Source organism: Ursus maritimus, unplaced genomic scaffold, assembly GCF_017311325.1.
Source record: "Ursus maritimus isolate PB19 unplaced genomic scaffold, ASM1731132v1 scaffold_30, whole genome shotgun sequence".
Classification (NCBI taxonomy): Eukaryota; Metazoa; Chordata; class Mammalia; order Carnivora; family Ursidae; genus Ursus; species Ursus maritimus.
In genome coordinates, this window is record NW_024425564.1 from 8,315,141 (window position 1) to 8,330,048 (window position 14,908).

General features: G+C 42.3%; 1 protein-coding gene across 2 annotated transcripts; it reads right to left on the reverse strand.

Annotated features, from left to right (window-relative positions):
* Positions 1 to 4,432: 4,432 nt before the first annotated feature.
* Positions 4,433 to 14,480, reverse strand: LOC121106097 (zinc finger protein with KRAB and SCAN domains 8-like). Of its 2 annotated transcripts, none has more exons than XM_040645164.1 (3): positions 14,382 to 14,480; positions 6,110 to 7,206; positions 4,433 to 4,518 (listed from the first exon to the last, which is right to left on the reverse strand). In XM_040645164.1, exon 2 carries the CDS (start codon positions 7,146 to 7,148, stop codon positions 6,339 to 6,341), a length of 810 nt encoding a protein of 269 aa, XP_040501098.1. In that variant the 5' UTR covers positions 7,149 to 7,206; positions 14,382 to 14,480; the 3' UTR covers positions 4,433 to 4,518; positions 6,110 to 6,338. The 2 variants fall into 2 exon arrangements, with proteins under 2 accessions (XP_040501098.1, XP_040501097.1); XM_040645163.1 differs by lacking the exon at positions 14,382 to 14,480 and adding an exon at positions 14,162 to 14,248.
* Between the last annotated feature and the right edge of the window lie 428 nt (positions 14,481 to 14,908).

Genomic DNA, 14,908 nt, shown 5'->3' on the forward strand with positions numbered 1-14,908 from the left:
CGGTGCTTAGTCAGGACTGCTGGTGTTCCAGGGTTTGTTTCATTAGGGAGAGACATTTTTAGATCACTCATTTTAGACTGAGCAGCTGCTTCTTTTAGATTAGTTTATTACAAGCTGAAATTGTACACAAGGTGAAGGGAGAATTTCCCACTCCCAGAGCAGTCACAGAAGTGAACTTCAGGGCAAATTCTCCCAAGTGTCTTAGGTCCCTTTATCAGAGAGATACTCTGCTTGGCTTGAAGCACTGTAAGCTGTGATTCCTCAAAGGGCTTCCTCCCTCACTGGGTGGTGGACTTCTGCAAAACTCTGCTTTGAAATGGACTCCTTGTTTAGGGCCAGGAGTCACCATCTGAAAGAACAGGTTGATCATGAAATTAGCATCTTTTTCCCTAGAGGCAGAAAGAAGTCAAATTAACAAATGAGAGCAGCCTAGAGAGAAATCGCCTAAAACATGGCTTTTTATATGTAGAAGTTCTAAGTAAAAATATATACTTGCTTTTTCATTAATTTCTGCACTTTAGAATTTTCTTCTTTTTCCTTTCTTTGGGTTATTTTCCTGTGGGTTTTTTTGTTTTTAAAATTTTTAGAAGTAATTTCTGCACCCAACATGGGGCTCAAACTTACGACCCCAAGATCAAGGGTTGTATGCTCCTCTGACTGAGCCAGCCAGGAGCCCGTTTTCCTGTGTTTAAGTTCTCAAAAGTGGATGTTTAGAGCATTTTCTTCAGCTTTTCTTCTTTTCTAAATATAGCATCTGTATTTTTTAAATGAAATAATTAACCCAAGGAGCTTGAAAAAGTACCTGGCACAGACTAGGTCTCAATAAATGGAAGCTACTACTGTTAGTGTATCACTGATGTAAAGCAGGAGAAGTAAAATAGGAGGGACTAGGAAGGAGACACAATATTTATTCAAGATTTCCTGTGAACATAACAACATATAAAGCAGATTAAAGAGGCCATCACATCAACAAAGCATTTTACTCTCTCTCTAGAGAGATTATAAAAATCTCAAAGCTGGAAGGGATATCAGGGAATATTTGGCCTATCTCCTTTATTTTTAAGGATGTAGAAACTGAGGCCCAGCTAGGTGGCGTTAGTCTAGTCTAATATAATTACTTGAGGTTAAAAACAGGTTGAGACCAAGGGCTCTTGGATCTCACCTTTAAAGTTTTTACCAGTGTAATACACTGGCTCTAAGAGCTCACTGTGGTATATAAACAACCTTCATATTAAAATTCTCATGTTACAGTTAGCCGTTAAGAGAACAGATTGTCAGGTTAGACTTCTGGTTTCAGTTCCTGGCTCGATCATTTCCTAGCTGAATGACCAAGTTTTTTAATGTCTCTGTTCCACAATTTCTTCAGCCGTAAAATGGGAGTATAATGGTATGTATCTCATATCATTGTTTTTTATTGAGGAAAAAATACATGTAAGACACTCAGATAAAGCCCTCGCATAGAAAGCATTCCATGAATATTGACCATCATAGCAGATATATTACCTCCATGGTAGATTACATTATTTTTTCTTAGTCATTGCCATGTTTGTAAGGATTTTTCCCCCCACCATATAGTTAAGAAGCTTGGTCATCTGACCTGCTTTGGCTAATGAACTCTGAGTGGAAACGACATACACTCCTCCTGAGTATATGCTATAGAAGCCATTGTGTGGCCCTACCATTGTTTCTCTTTTCCTCCTCAAGCCTGGATCCTGGGAGAGAATGTATCAGAGCTGCAACTAACCCAGAGCTGAAACACAACATAAACAAGAATATGTTTTGTACTATGAACAACTAGGATTTGGGGCAGCAGGAGGGCGGGGCAGGGGGGTGGGGAGGCGGGGTTGGTTACATGATACAAATCTAGTTGGTTGTCAGTAGCCTAAGTTGACTTGTACAATCTCCCGGCGCTTCCGGGTGCCAGCTGCTGGGTGTTGCCGGGGTCAGTGAACACAGGCAAACAGGAAAGTAACAGCTAAGCCTTTCATCACTTACTGCACTGGCGTTAGCAAGATGCTCAACTAGAGAAAGTGCTGGAGGCTGCAGTGCTCCCTTATCCATGAACAGTGCCAGGCGAGGGTTAGGTGATTCAGCACAGGTGTGGGGACTGTCTCACTGCCAAGAGAGCACTAAACAAAAGGGTCCAGTCATTTTATGGACCTGGGGGCCAGGAGGAAGAAGAGGGGAAAAGGTAAGGAGTGGAAAAGTACTGACTACTGAGTTAGAGTGGGGAAAAGGGAATTCAAGTTCCCTCTACCCCAATAAGAGAGTCTTGGCAGAGCTGCTTGGGCAAGGCCCCCCATGACAGGTCTCCAGATGGAGGTGCCTGGGCCAGGAGGACAGAGATGCCTAAGAGCACGACTGTCCACGCAGTCTTGAATCCTTGAGGACAACTCAGACTGCATGCATTAGCTGTGCCTCCAAGTCTAGTGTGGGAGGGCAGTCCCCTACAAGGGGTGAAGCATTTATAACTGCCTATAATCAGGTCTAAAAAAAATCACACACAGAAATGGAGCTAGACTCCTCAGGTAAGATGATTTGTTCCACTGAATACCTAAACATAGTGAATACCTAAATAATAATTAGGAAAAGGTGGAACAAGGAAAGGCAAATAAACCAGTGGAACAGAACAGAGAAACCAGAAACATATCTATGCATATATGGACTATTGATATATGACAATGAGCACTGTACAACAGGGGGGAAAAGACGGTCTTTCCTATAAGTGATGCAAGATAAACTGGATATTCATATGGGAAAAGAATGACATTTAACTACCTCATTCATACATAAAATCAATTTCAGCTGAATCGCTATGTTGTACACCTGAAACAAATGTAACACTGTATGTTAGCTACAATGGAATTAACATTTTTTAAAATCAATTTTAAATGGATTATAGATATAACTGGAAAAGCAAAACTGTAAGACTTTTTTAAAAAAAGATTTTATTTGAGAGCAAGAGAGGGAGAGACAGTGAGCCTGAGTAGGGGGCAGGGGCAGAGGGAGAGGGGAAAGCAGACTCCCCCCTGAGCAGGGAGCCCAATGCAGGACTCGATCCCAGAACCCTGAGATCACGACCGGAGCCGAAGGCAGACGCTTAATCGGTTGAGCCACCCAGGTGCCCCCAAAACTATAAGACTTTTAAAGAGTAAATATAGATTATCCTCATGATCTCAAGGCAGAGAAAGAATTCTTCAAAAGACGTACCAAACAAAAAGACAAAAGAAAAAGATAGGTAAACTGGACTATATTAAATTTAAAAAACTAATGCTCATCAAAAGGCATCATTATTAAGAAAATTAAAAGGCAAGCCATAGAGTTAGAGAGGGTATTTGCATTTTCTGTGAAAGGGAAGCATATTAAGAATATGTAAATAATTTCTACAACATGTATAGGAATTTATATATGAACTTTTTATAAAGAACACCAAACCACCAATAAGCACAAGGTGAGCTTGTCTACTCTTTGTCCAAGAGATGTGAGCTCATCTCTCAAGGCTAGCAGGGGCATCAACAACACGAACAAGTGGCCTGCGTAAGAGTGTGGCCACAGCAGGACATGCAGGAGTGCGAGAGGCCCAACGAGGGCTGTCTCTCCCAACAATGGCATAGAGTTACAAGGTAAAATGCACTTCTCACTACATTTCAACACTAGCCCAGAGAGGATGTTTCACACTTTCAAGCATAGATAACAAGGAATCTCACAGTCTGGCCCCCAACTGTCTCCAGTGTGATGTCACTATTTCCCTACTATATTCTATAACCAGTGAAAACCTCCTCATTTCCCCCAGACACAAACTTTTTTAAAAAAAGATTTTATTTATTTGAGAGAGAACACACGAGTGGGGGAGCAGAGGGAGAGGGAGAAGCAGACTCCCTGCTGATGAGGGAGCCCAATGCGGGGACTCAGTCCTAGGGCCTCAGGATCGTGACCTGAGCTGTAGGCAGATGCTCAACTGACTGAGCCACCCAGGTGTCCCCAGACACATACCTTTTAGCATGTGATTCCCAATGTACCTTCTTTCGTCTTTTCCTGTGGCTGAAGAACTCACTCTTCCTCCAAGATTTCTTCCTTCTCTGAGGCCTTTTCAACCTGAGTGGTTGTTACACCTTCAGTGCTGAGCCCTCCGTACAAACCTAGTGGCTTTATCACTGTAATTACTGTTTTCTCTCCACTCCCTCTCCCTGTACCCAAACAGGCTGTAAGCCCTGGGACAGTAGGGTGCTTTTTTCATTTATCTTTGTATTTCTACTGCCTGGCACAAGGCCCAACCCACAACAGATGATCGTTAACACCCTAATTTGAGCTTACAAGAAATAACCATGTCACATGCATCCTGATCTTCTAACACTATATTCTTCAGTAAAAGAAATTTTTTTCCTCCAGGATGTCTGCCCCTTCAAAGTCTCAGAATACTCACCACTTACTGCTTAGGATTCAGCTGCGCTTGTTTGGGGTGGGATATGGCATCTCTTCCGTGCTGATCCCAGAAGAGTCTGTCTGCAAACCTCCATCCTAGGGACAAACCAAGACAGCTGGGGCCAAAGAGGCAAACGCTAAAAACACTGATGGTAACAATACAGAAACAGGGTGGCAAGGAACTCCCTCTAGGGCAGAGCAAGGAGCAACCAGTCTCCTTCAACTGTCAAAAGGCAGAAAGAAGGAGGGCAAAGGAATTCACACTTTCAATCCAGCATAGCAAAGACAATTTCCTAGTGTCCTGCTGAGGCCCTCAAATTCTGCCTGTAAGTATGTGCCTTACTCTCTCTAGCGTGCCCCAGGTGAGGTGATGTCTCCCCAATTTGAGCGCCATAACCATGACCCTCTCTGTGTTCAGCCCCCATGTCCATGCCTACAGTTACCTGGGCAGACGGGTAAGAACTACCTCAATACCAGAGACTCCATGATGTGCTTTCCCACATGCACCTTGGACCTCACTGCTTGACGGCACAAGCTGGTGCAAAGCTTCATGGAATCCAGTGTGTCTATGGGCTGACTGGCCTGAAATGCTGATGAGAAATCCTGGAAACTGTGCATCCCTTTACAACACAGTTATCCTACTCTGAGGTGTGAACACCATTTCACCTTCCCAGAGAATGTTTCCTCCTGCCTGTCCACACTGTGGACCAAATCAATCTGCAATTTCTATCAATTTGGTGTTCATCTTCAACCTCGAGTGATTTAGTTACAGGGATCAAAAGAATTTCAGGCCTGTTACCCAGGAGTTAGAAATCACTATTAATATAAAAAAATAGTAAAGTAATTTTAAAGTCCAGATCTCTTCCCTGAGTTTCATATGTTTCATATAACTTTTGGGTTTTAGGCCTGGGGATGGGGTTAGAAAGCTAGGGTACAGTCTGATGAACAGCTCTTCTGGGATGTTCACAGACATAATAAAGACATTTTCCAAAGTGATCTCAGTAACTTTCCACCACTTCTCGAATCTACCACACTCCTGGTTGATTTGATACATCAAGATCCAGGGAGTCACTCAAAGAGATCCTTCAAAGTCATCCTAAAACCAGTACCAACTCAACAACAGTTCCCAAGTTTGTCCCATCCTCATACCTCTTGAATCTGCAGATGCCACACCACACTTTGAGAAACACCAAATGCAAGGGTTTGGAGCACCGGACGCATCTAGAGAGGCTTTTTGTTTTTGTTTTGGTTCAGGAAGCTCAGTCAAGTTTAGTGGGTTTACTGGATCAGTGAGTCAAAAGGCCTGGGACTTTGTTGGCGAGGCAAGAATGACCCTGAAGAATTATCTACTGGATTCCTACCTAAAAAAAAGAGGCAGTCTACCCTCTGCCAAAGAAGTTCCTAATCCATCTATCTAATCACTCCTGAGAGAACAGGGGTACATCCAAGGCAAAGAAAGGGAACCGATCAGTTAGTATTTCCAGATAAATGAGAGAATGTCATTCCTGTCCCACCAATCAACACTACTTCCGATTTCAAAACTTAATAGGTTTCACCCATAATACAGGTAGCAACAATAACAAAAGGCTTGTACATGAGAAAAATAAAAACAATGTTTGAATTACTGATGTTGGCTCTTACTAAACCAAAACAAACTACATTATGGTATATATTTAAATGGCTTTACCTTATGAGTTGTAAAGTGGCATTCTCAGAAGTAGACGTGATTTTAGAACTTTAACTAGTCACCATTCTGGAGTGACTTCTCACTTCTTCAATATTTTCACTGACTTCTCACTTCTTCAATATTCTAAGGGACCAAGTATCAATTAAAACAGTAACTTTTACCATACCCTCAATTTGGTGTTAACTTCTGATACCAAAAAAAGGCCTTTGGAATATCTTCACCACATAAATCACTGAGGACACTTTCCTTTGGCATGTATTTTCTGGTATTTAGTAAGATTAGAACTCCCACGGAAAGCTTTCCCACACTCGTCACACTCGTACGGCTTCTCTCCAGTGTGGATTCTCTGGTGATGGATAAGGGTGGAGATTTGGCTGAATGCTTTCCTACATTCTCCACACTCATAGGGCTTTTCTCCAGAGTGAATCCTCTGATGATTAATAAGGGCAGAGTTCACGTAGAAGGCCTTCCCACACTCCTTACACTCATACGGCTTCTCTCCTGTGTGGATTCTCTGATGTTTGATGAGGGCTGAGCTCACGCCGAAGGCTTTCCCACACTCATCACACTCATAGGGCTTTTCACCAGAGTGGATTCTCTGATGTTTGATAAGGTCTGAGCTCACACTAAAGGCTTTGCCACACTCATTACACTCATAGGGTTTCTCTCCATTGTGGATTCTCTGATGGATGATCAGGTGTGCCCTCACACTGAAGCCTTTCCTACACTCATTACAAGTATAGGGCTTCTCGCCAGTGTGGATTCTTTCATGCACAGTGAGGGTTGAGCGCACACTGAAGACTTTTCCACAGTGATCACACTCATAGGGTTTCTCTCCAGTGTGGATTCTCCGATGTCGAACAAGGCCTGAGCTCTGAGCAAACTTCTTTCCACATTCACTACATGTATACCGTCTTTCTTCTGTGGGCCTGTCCTCATGCCTTTGTACCTGGTTCATATACTGAGAGGTTTTTTCATACTCAGGAATCTGTAATGTATCCCTATTATATATGCTGGCAATCTGCTGGTGTGGGTCCATCCTTACAAAAATCTTCCCTTCAGAAACGCCACCTCATTCATACCTCTGGCCTTGGTTCCTGAAATAATAACAAACAGACTTTCAAAGGTAATTTATTCTATGCTGCTAAAGCAATAGGACAGTATACAGACTTAACTAGAACTCTCAAACATGTTTGATAAACCCAGGACACAACACTAGTATGACAGCCAGATCAAACATTTTATTTAGTCTGTACACAGAAACATATCACAGAACTATTAGAATGAACATCTGACTCAGACGTCTACTTCAAATCTACCCTTAAAAATAAAATAAAATAAAATAAAATAAAATAAAATAAAATAAAATAAAATAAAATAAAATAGGGGTGCCTGGCCTGGAATAAAATAAAATAAAATAAAATAAAATAAAATAAAATAAAATAAAATAAAATAAAATAAAATAAAATAAAATAAAATAAAATAAAATAAAATAAAATAAAATAAAATAAAATAAAATAAAATAAAATAAAATAAAATAAAATAAAATAAAATAAAATAAAATAAAATAAAATAAAATAAAATAAAATAAAATAAAATAAAATAAAATAAAATAAACTCAGCAGGAAGCCTGCTTCTCCCTCTCCCACTCCCCCTGCTTGTGTTCCCTCTCTCGCTGCCTCTCTCTCTGTCAAATAAATAAATAAAATCTTAAAAAATAAATAAATAAATAAAAAATAATCTACCCTTTATAAAGGTATCTAAAGCACAGAATCCGGAATATAGGTAAATATTTAAAAAATACATAGTTTCTACTTGAGACTTTTTATCATATTTAGCCAAACTGGGACACAAGACAGGAACTGAAGAGATTTGTAGACAGTAGAACGGATGAAGGAGTATACAAACAGAGAAGGCAAAAGCAGCAGAAATTCAGCTGATAATAAGCTTGGAAAAGTGACAGTAACATCACTGACAGCTGTGTTTTTACCACTCGCACTATTCGGGCTGTAAGAGAAACACGGGGATAAAAGCAGCTCTGCCTATTGCTGCACTACCGCCGTAGCTGATGCTGCTAGGACAGCCCCTTAGCAACAGGGACACTCTGTCTCCCGTGGAACTGTGTCAGAACAGACCCCCCACCTCTCCACAGAACGGGGAGCCCATTCCATCTTTACAGTCCAGACCAATGTGTGGAAGCTTGGTGGATTGTCACCACTCTCTTATCCCGTGGGAACAAACCCAATTCTGTCTCCAAACTTGACAAAACTTTTGCTGCAAACTCAAATTACACAAATTATCTCCACTCTGCCTCTTTCCATTTTACAAACTGTTTTATGCTTCAACAGTCATAAGTGGACAGTATATACCCTTGATATGATGAGAATGGAACTTCATCTCTGGGGTCTTCTTCCCCCAAAACTATAACGTCAGTAAAATAATGAGAAAAACATCAGTCAAATCGCAGATGAGTGGCATTCTACAAAAAAACGGACTCCTCAAAACTGTCAAACCCAAGAGGAGCCTAAGGAGACGTGACAGTTAGAAGTAATATGGTATCCTACATGGGGCCCTAAAAGGACATTAGGTAAAAATGAGGAAAATGTGAATAAAGTGTGGATCTTAATAATAATCAACGGTGATTCAAAATTTATGATCAATGTACTAATATAAGATATTAATAATAGGGAAACTGAGTGTGGGGTATATAGGAACTCTGTGTACTACCTTTACAATCTTTCTATAACTCTAAAATGTCCAGAGTGCCCAGAAACTATTCTAAAAATGTTATTTAAAAATCTGTTTATGCTGGGAGCCTGTCTGGCTCAGTCACAAGAGCATGTAACACTTTTTTTTTTTTTAAAGATTTTATTTATTTATTTGACAGAGAGAGACAGCCAGCAAGAGAGGGAACACAAGCAGGGGGAGTAGGAGAGGAAGAAGCAAGCTCCCAGCGGAGGAGCCTGATGCGGGGCTGGATCCCAGAACGCCGGGATCACGCCCTGAGCCGAAGGCAGACGCTTAACGACTGTGCCACCCAGGCGTCCCAAGAGCATGTAACTCTTGATCTTGAGGTCATGTTGGGTGTAGAGATTACTTAAAATAAATAAATAAACCTAAGCGGCACCTGGGTGGAAAAAAAAAAGGGGGGGGGACACCTGGGTGGATCAGTGGGTTAAGCGTCTGCCTTTGGCTCAGGTCATGATCCCGGGGTCCTGGGATCGAGCCCCATGTTGGGCTCCTGGCTCAGAGGGGAGCCTGCTTCTCTCTCTCCCCCATGCTTGTGCTCTCTCTCACTATCTCTTTCTCTATTTTATAAATAAAACTTTAAAAAAAACCGGGGCGCCTGGGTGGCGCAGTCGTTAAGCGTCTGCCTTCGGCTCAGGGCGTGATCCCGGCGTTATGGGATCGAGCCCCACATCAGGCTCTTCTGCTGGGAGCCTGCTTCTTCCTCTCCCACTCCCCTGCTTGTGTTCCCTCTCTTGCTGGCTGTCTCTCTCTCTTCAAATAAATAAAAATAAAATCTTTAAAAAAAAAAAATAAAAATAAAAATAAAAATAAAAAATAAAAAAACCCAAAACAAACAAAAAAAATTTAAAAAAATTTGTCTATGCAACACAAAGAAATGGGAAGATATTCTATGCTCATGGATTAGAAACACAAATATTGTTAAAATGTCTATACTATAGGGGCACCTGGGCGGCTTAGTCAGTTAAGTATCTGCCTTAGGCTCAGGTCATGATACCAGGGCCCTGGGACTGAGCCCTACACTGGGCTCCCTCCTTGGAGGGGAGCTGCTTCTCCCTCTCCCTCTCCCTCGGCTATTACACCGCCCCGCCCCCAACCTGTGCTCTCTGGCTCCAACTCTCTATCAAATAAATAAATTAAATCTTAAAAAAAAAAAAAAGTTTATATTACCCAAAGCAAACTACACATTTAATGCAATCCCTATCAAAAAACCAACAGCATTTTTCACAGAACTAGAACAAACAATCCTAAAATTTGCATGGAACCATAAAAGACCCTGAATATCCAAAGCAATCTTGAAAAGCAAAGCAAAGCTGAAGGCATCACAATTCCGGACTTCAAGTTATAGTACAAAGCTGTAGTCACCAAGAAAATAAGACACATGGGTTAATGGAATAGAACAGAAAACCCAGAAACGGACCCACAACTATATGGTCAATTAATCTTTGACAAAGCAGGAAAAATACCCAGTGGGAAAAAGACAGCCTCTTCAACAAATGGCACTGGGGAAACTGGACAGCCAAATGCAAAAGAATGAAACTGGACCACTTTCTTATACCATACACAAAAATAAATTCAAAATGGATGAAAGCCCTAAATGCGAGATAGGAAACCATCAAAAGTCTAGAGGTGAACACAGGCAGTAACTTCTTTGACACTGGTGGTAGCAACTTCTTACTAGATATGTCTTCTGAGGCAAGGGAAACAAAAGTAAAAATAAACTATTGGGACTACATCAAAATAAAAAGCTTCTGCACAGCAAAGGAAACAATCAACAAAGCTAAAAGGCAGCCTATGCAATGGGAGAAGACATCTGCAAATGCCTCAGATAAACGGCTAGCAACCAAAATCTATAGAGAACTTAACACTAATCAACACCAACAAAATAATCCAATTAAAAAAATGGGCAGAAGACACGAACAGACATTTCTCCAAAGACATATATGTGGCCTTGGGGTGCCTTGGTGGCTCAGTTGATCTGACTTTGGCTCAGGTCATGATCTCAGGGTCCTGCAACTTAGCCCTGCATCAAGCTCCCTGCTCGGTGGGAAGCCTGCTTCTCCCTCCTCTTCCGCCCCCCTCCCAAGCTTGTGCTCTCTCTCTCAAATAAATAAAATCTTTAAAAATTTTTTTTTAATTAAAAAAAAAAAGATATATATGTAGCCAACAGATACATGAAAAGATGCTCAAGGGACTCCCGGGTGGTGCAGTCAGTTAAGCATCTGACTCTTGGTTTTGGCTCAGGTCCTGATCTCAGTGTCATGAGATTGGGCCCCGGGTCGGCTCCTCGCTCAGTGTGGAGCCTCCTTGAGATTCTCTCTCCCTCTCCCTCTGACCCTCCTGCTTGTGCGCTCAAAAATAAAAAATCTTTAAAAAAAGAAAAAAAAAAGATGCTCTGTATCACTCATCATCAGGGAAAAGCGAATCAAAACCACAATGATACCACCTTACACCAGTCAGAATGACTAAAATTAACAAGTCAGGAAACAACAAATGTTAAGGAGGATACAGAGAAAGGGGAACCCTCTTCACTGTTGATGTGAATGCAAGCTGGTGCAGCCACTTTGGGAAACAGTATGGTCGTTCCTCAAAGAGTTAAAAACAGAGCTACCCTTTGATCCAGCAATTGCACTACTGGGTATTTACCCGGAGAATACAAAAACACTGAGTCAAAGAGATACATGCACCCTAATGTTTATAGCAACATTATCTACAATAGCCAGACTATGCAGCACAAATCTCCATTGACTGATGAATGGGTAAAAAAGAAACGGTATATATGTACACAATGGAATATTACTCAGCCAGAAAAGAACAAAATCTTGCCATCTGCAACAACATGAATGGAACTAAAGTGTACTATGCTAAGCAAATTAAGTCAGAGAAAGACAGATATCGTATGATTTCACTCATATGGGGAAATTAAGAAATAAACAAAGGGAAAAAAAGAGAAAGAGACACATCAAGAAACAGACTCTTAATTACAGAGACCACAATGATGGTTACCAGAGAAGGGGGTGGGCGATGGATCAAACAGATGATGGGGATTAAAGAGTGCATTTGTCATGATAAGCACCTGGTGATATAGCGAATACAGAGAATCACTCTATTGTACACCTAAAACTGTGATAACACTGTATGTTAACTAGCTGGAATTTCAATAAAACTTAAAAAAAATAAAAATTAAAAAAATGTGTCTGTGTTTGAATAGGTAATATACAACTGAGAAGTTAAAATGCTCTAAAAAGGCAAATAGTCTTATTTCCACTGTGATCCTCCTCGGTTTACCACCCCCAGAAGTCAGCATCTTTATTAGTTGCTGTGTCTTTGATGTTTCTTCATACAGACACGTATTTTTTAAAGGGTCTGGCTGCCTTGCTCCAGGGGGTGGGGAGTGGCGGTTTCCGCACGGGTCAAGCACAGGTTGTCTGTTGTCGTCACAGGGACACCACGCTCCGCGGCCTCGGAGCCGAGCCATTTCCCAGCGACGCCGCTGTACCGCGTTCCTCTGAACAGCAGCTCCCTGGAACCCTGAAAAAGGCCCCCCCGGGTGGGACTCCTGCGCAGAATCCGGAAGACACGGTTACCATGGAAGCGCGTGGCTAAGCTGCTGTGCCACGAAGAGCGAGCTGGGAGAATCCCTAGTCCCACCCGAAGCCCTCGGTCCGCAGCTGCGCACACCGGCAACGTCTGCGGCGACCCACTCCGCGCGCCGCCTCCTCCCCTCAAGCTCCGAACTGCCGACACTTCGGGCAACTACAAAGATACGGTCTCTTGTTTTCTGAGTAAGTGACCTTAACGCTAGAGGTGTGTGTAAAACACCCTTCTGTTACCACGTGGCTTTGGGTTAACGTGTTTAACTTCGAAGAAGAGCCAACAAGACACACACTTGCCTCACCTTTTCAACAGAAGAGGCGGGGAGGCGCGCGGCAAACGCACCACGAACGCCAAGGAGACGCGTTCTCGCGAGCGGAGCGGGCGGCTAACTTGTCTCTGAGGCAGAGTTTCCAAGAACACAACAGAACTGCCAGGTCCCTCCGCTACCAACGTGTCACGCACAGAAGAGGTCGCTGAGGACACCCCTCCCCGCACCCTAAATCCAGCCCTGTCAGAGGGCGAGCAGGGTCAACGCAGTGAGAGGAGCGGCTGCTGGGGGTGTGGGGACCTCGCCCTCCCAGAGCCCGGAGCGGAGGGGCAGGGGGAGGGGCTGAAGGAAACGCGGCTGAGATCACCCGGCTGCCTCAGAGCCAAAAGCCGAGCCCAACGACGAGCGGTGACGCCCCACCTGGGCCGCCTAGGCCGGGACGACCACAGAGACCACGCCTTCCGCAGACACCCGCGCCAGACACCTGCCGCGCCGCTCTAGGGCCCCGGAGGCTCCCCTCTCAGTGGTTCCTGAGCCGGCCGCCTGATAGAGTTCTATTTACTCCAAACAAAGCATTTCAAATCTCTTATCTCCTTTAATCCCGCAAAGATGACGTTACAGTCCTCCTCTCATATATAAGAAAACTGAAAAGCAGACAGATTTTTCGAGGTCGGACAACTAATCAAACAGCAGAGATGATCTATCCCAGTCCCAAATCCTTCCACTTAGCACTCAGAAACTACTTCTTAATTTATAAATTTAACACTATTCCAATAAAAATACCAACTTTTTTAGAAGTAGATTTTAACGTTCACATAGACAAGTAAACAAGCAAGACTCCCTGGGAAAACTGTGAAAAAGGAGGGCAATGAAGGAGCACTTGTTCTAAATGATCTTAAACAGATTTTAAAAGCCTCAGTGGGAGTGTCCTATTGGGGAGTGAGACACATAAATGGTACAGAATAGAAAGTCCAGAAATAGATGCAATCAGAGGGAGAAATTTAGCACAGATCAAAGGTACTAAATCAGTAAGAAAAAGATGAGTAGACTCCTCAATAAATGTATGGCGAGAACTAGGTAATCATCCAGAAAGATGTTCAACTGGATTCCTTTCTTGGTCTATACACAGGTAAATATTCCAAATAAATTGAAGTTGTGTTATAAGTGTAAACTATAAAAATACCAGAGGAAAATGTGGGAGAATTCTTTTAAAAACCTCAGTGTAGGAAAGCCTTTCTAATTATGAACCCAAATCCAGAGGCAAGGAATGAAAAGATTGATACATTTGGGGTCCATACAGAGAATCAAAATTCCTGCAAGGTAAAAGAAACAAAATCACCTTAAGCAGAGTTAAAGATAAGTAAAAAATGGAAAACATATATACAACTTATGTCTCAGACAACAGGCAGCAAATATGGAACTCTTGAACAATAACATACTGTGGAATGGCAGCAGTGAGCTGGGTGTCCTCTTTCTCCACCCGCACTTTGAATCAGATTCCGCTGAGAGTTCGTAACAACACACTTTTTTGTTGTTGTTGTTCGTAACAACACACTTATCCTACTCTTGTTTAAGTAAGTTAAAAAAAAAAAAGTTTCCCCAGGTCCGTTACTTCCAGAGTCTTCAAAAGACCACAGAATGTCAAAGTTTAACACTTACAACCCTCCTGTGGGGTAAAGGGTTTCTATAGTTGATATTTCAATGGTGTATTCCTGGGTAGGAGCTGAAGAGGCAGTGATTCTCCCTTTGGTCCCAGGGCTGGTATTTTTTGCTAGGTTACTTCTTAAATGTGTGCAACAGCTGGGACCTGGGAAAAAATTAAACACATGAAATTATGAATCACTGTATAAACGAATCAAGAGAGCAGGCCCGACCGAGGGAGTTACGGAGAAAAATAATGACAACAAATGTCTAGATACTACTTCTTATGTATCAGATACTGTTCATGTAATCTTGGTAACAATGCTAGGCAGGTGCTTTTTATCATCCTCGTTTACATTCGAGGAAATGGAGGCACAGAGAGATTAAGTGGTTTGGCCACAATCACAGGTTTAAACCTACATGCCCAAAAAATAGAAAAAGAAGAAAAAAAAAGACACATTCTTAAGAGACTACAAGTTTTATGAGGACTTAATAAATACCTCTCCCTTCCCCTGCTGCTGTTGCTGTCGGGGCTCATCCAACGC

Excerpts from the sequence above, each read along its gene's own strand:
- LOC121106097 (XM_040645164.1), bottom strand. The coding sequence starts at position 7,148 with ATGGACCCACACCAGCAGATTGCCAGCATATATAATAGGGATACATTA.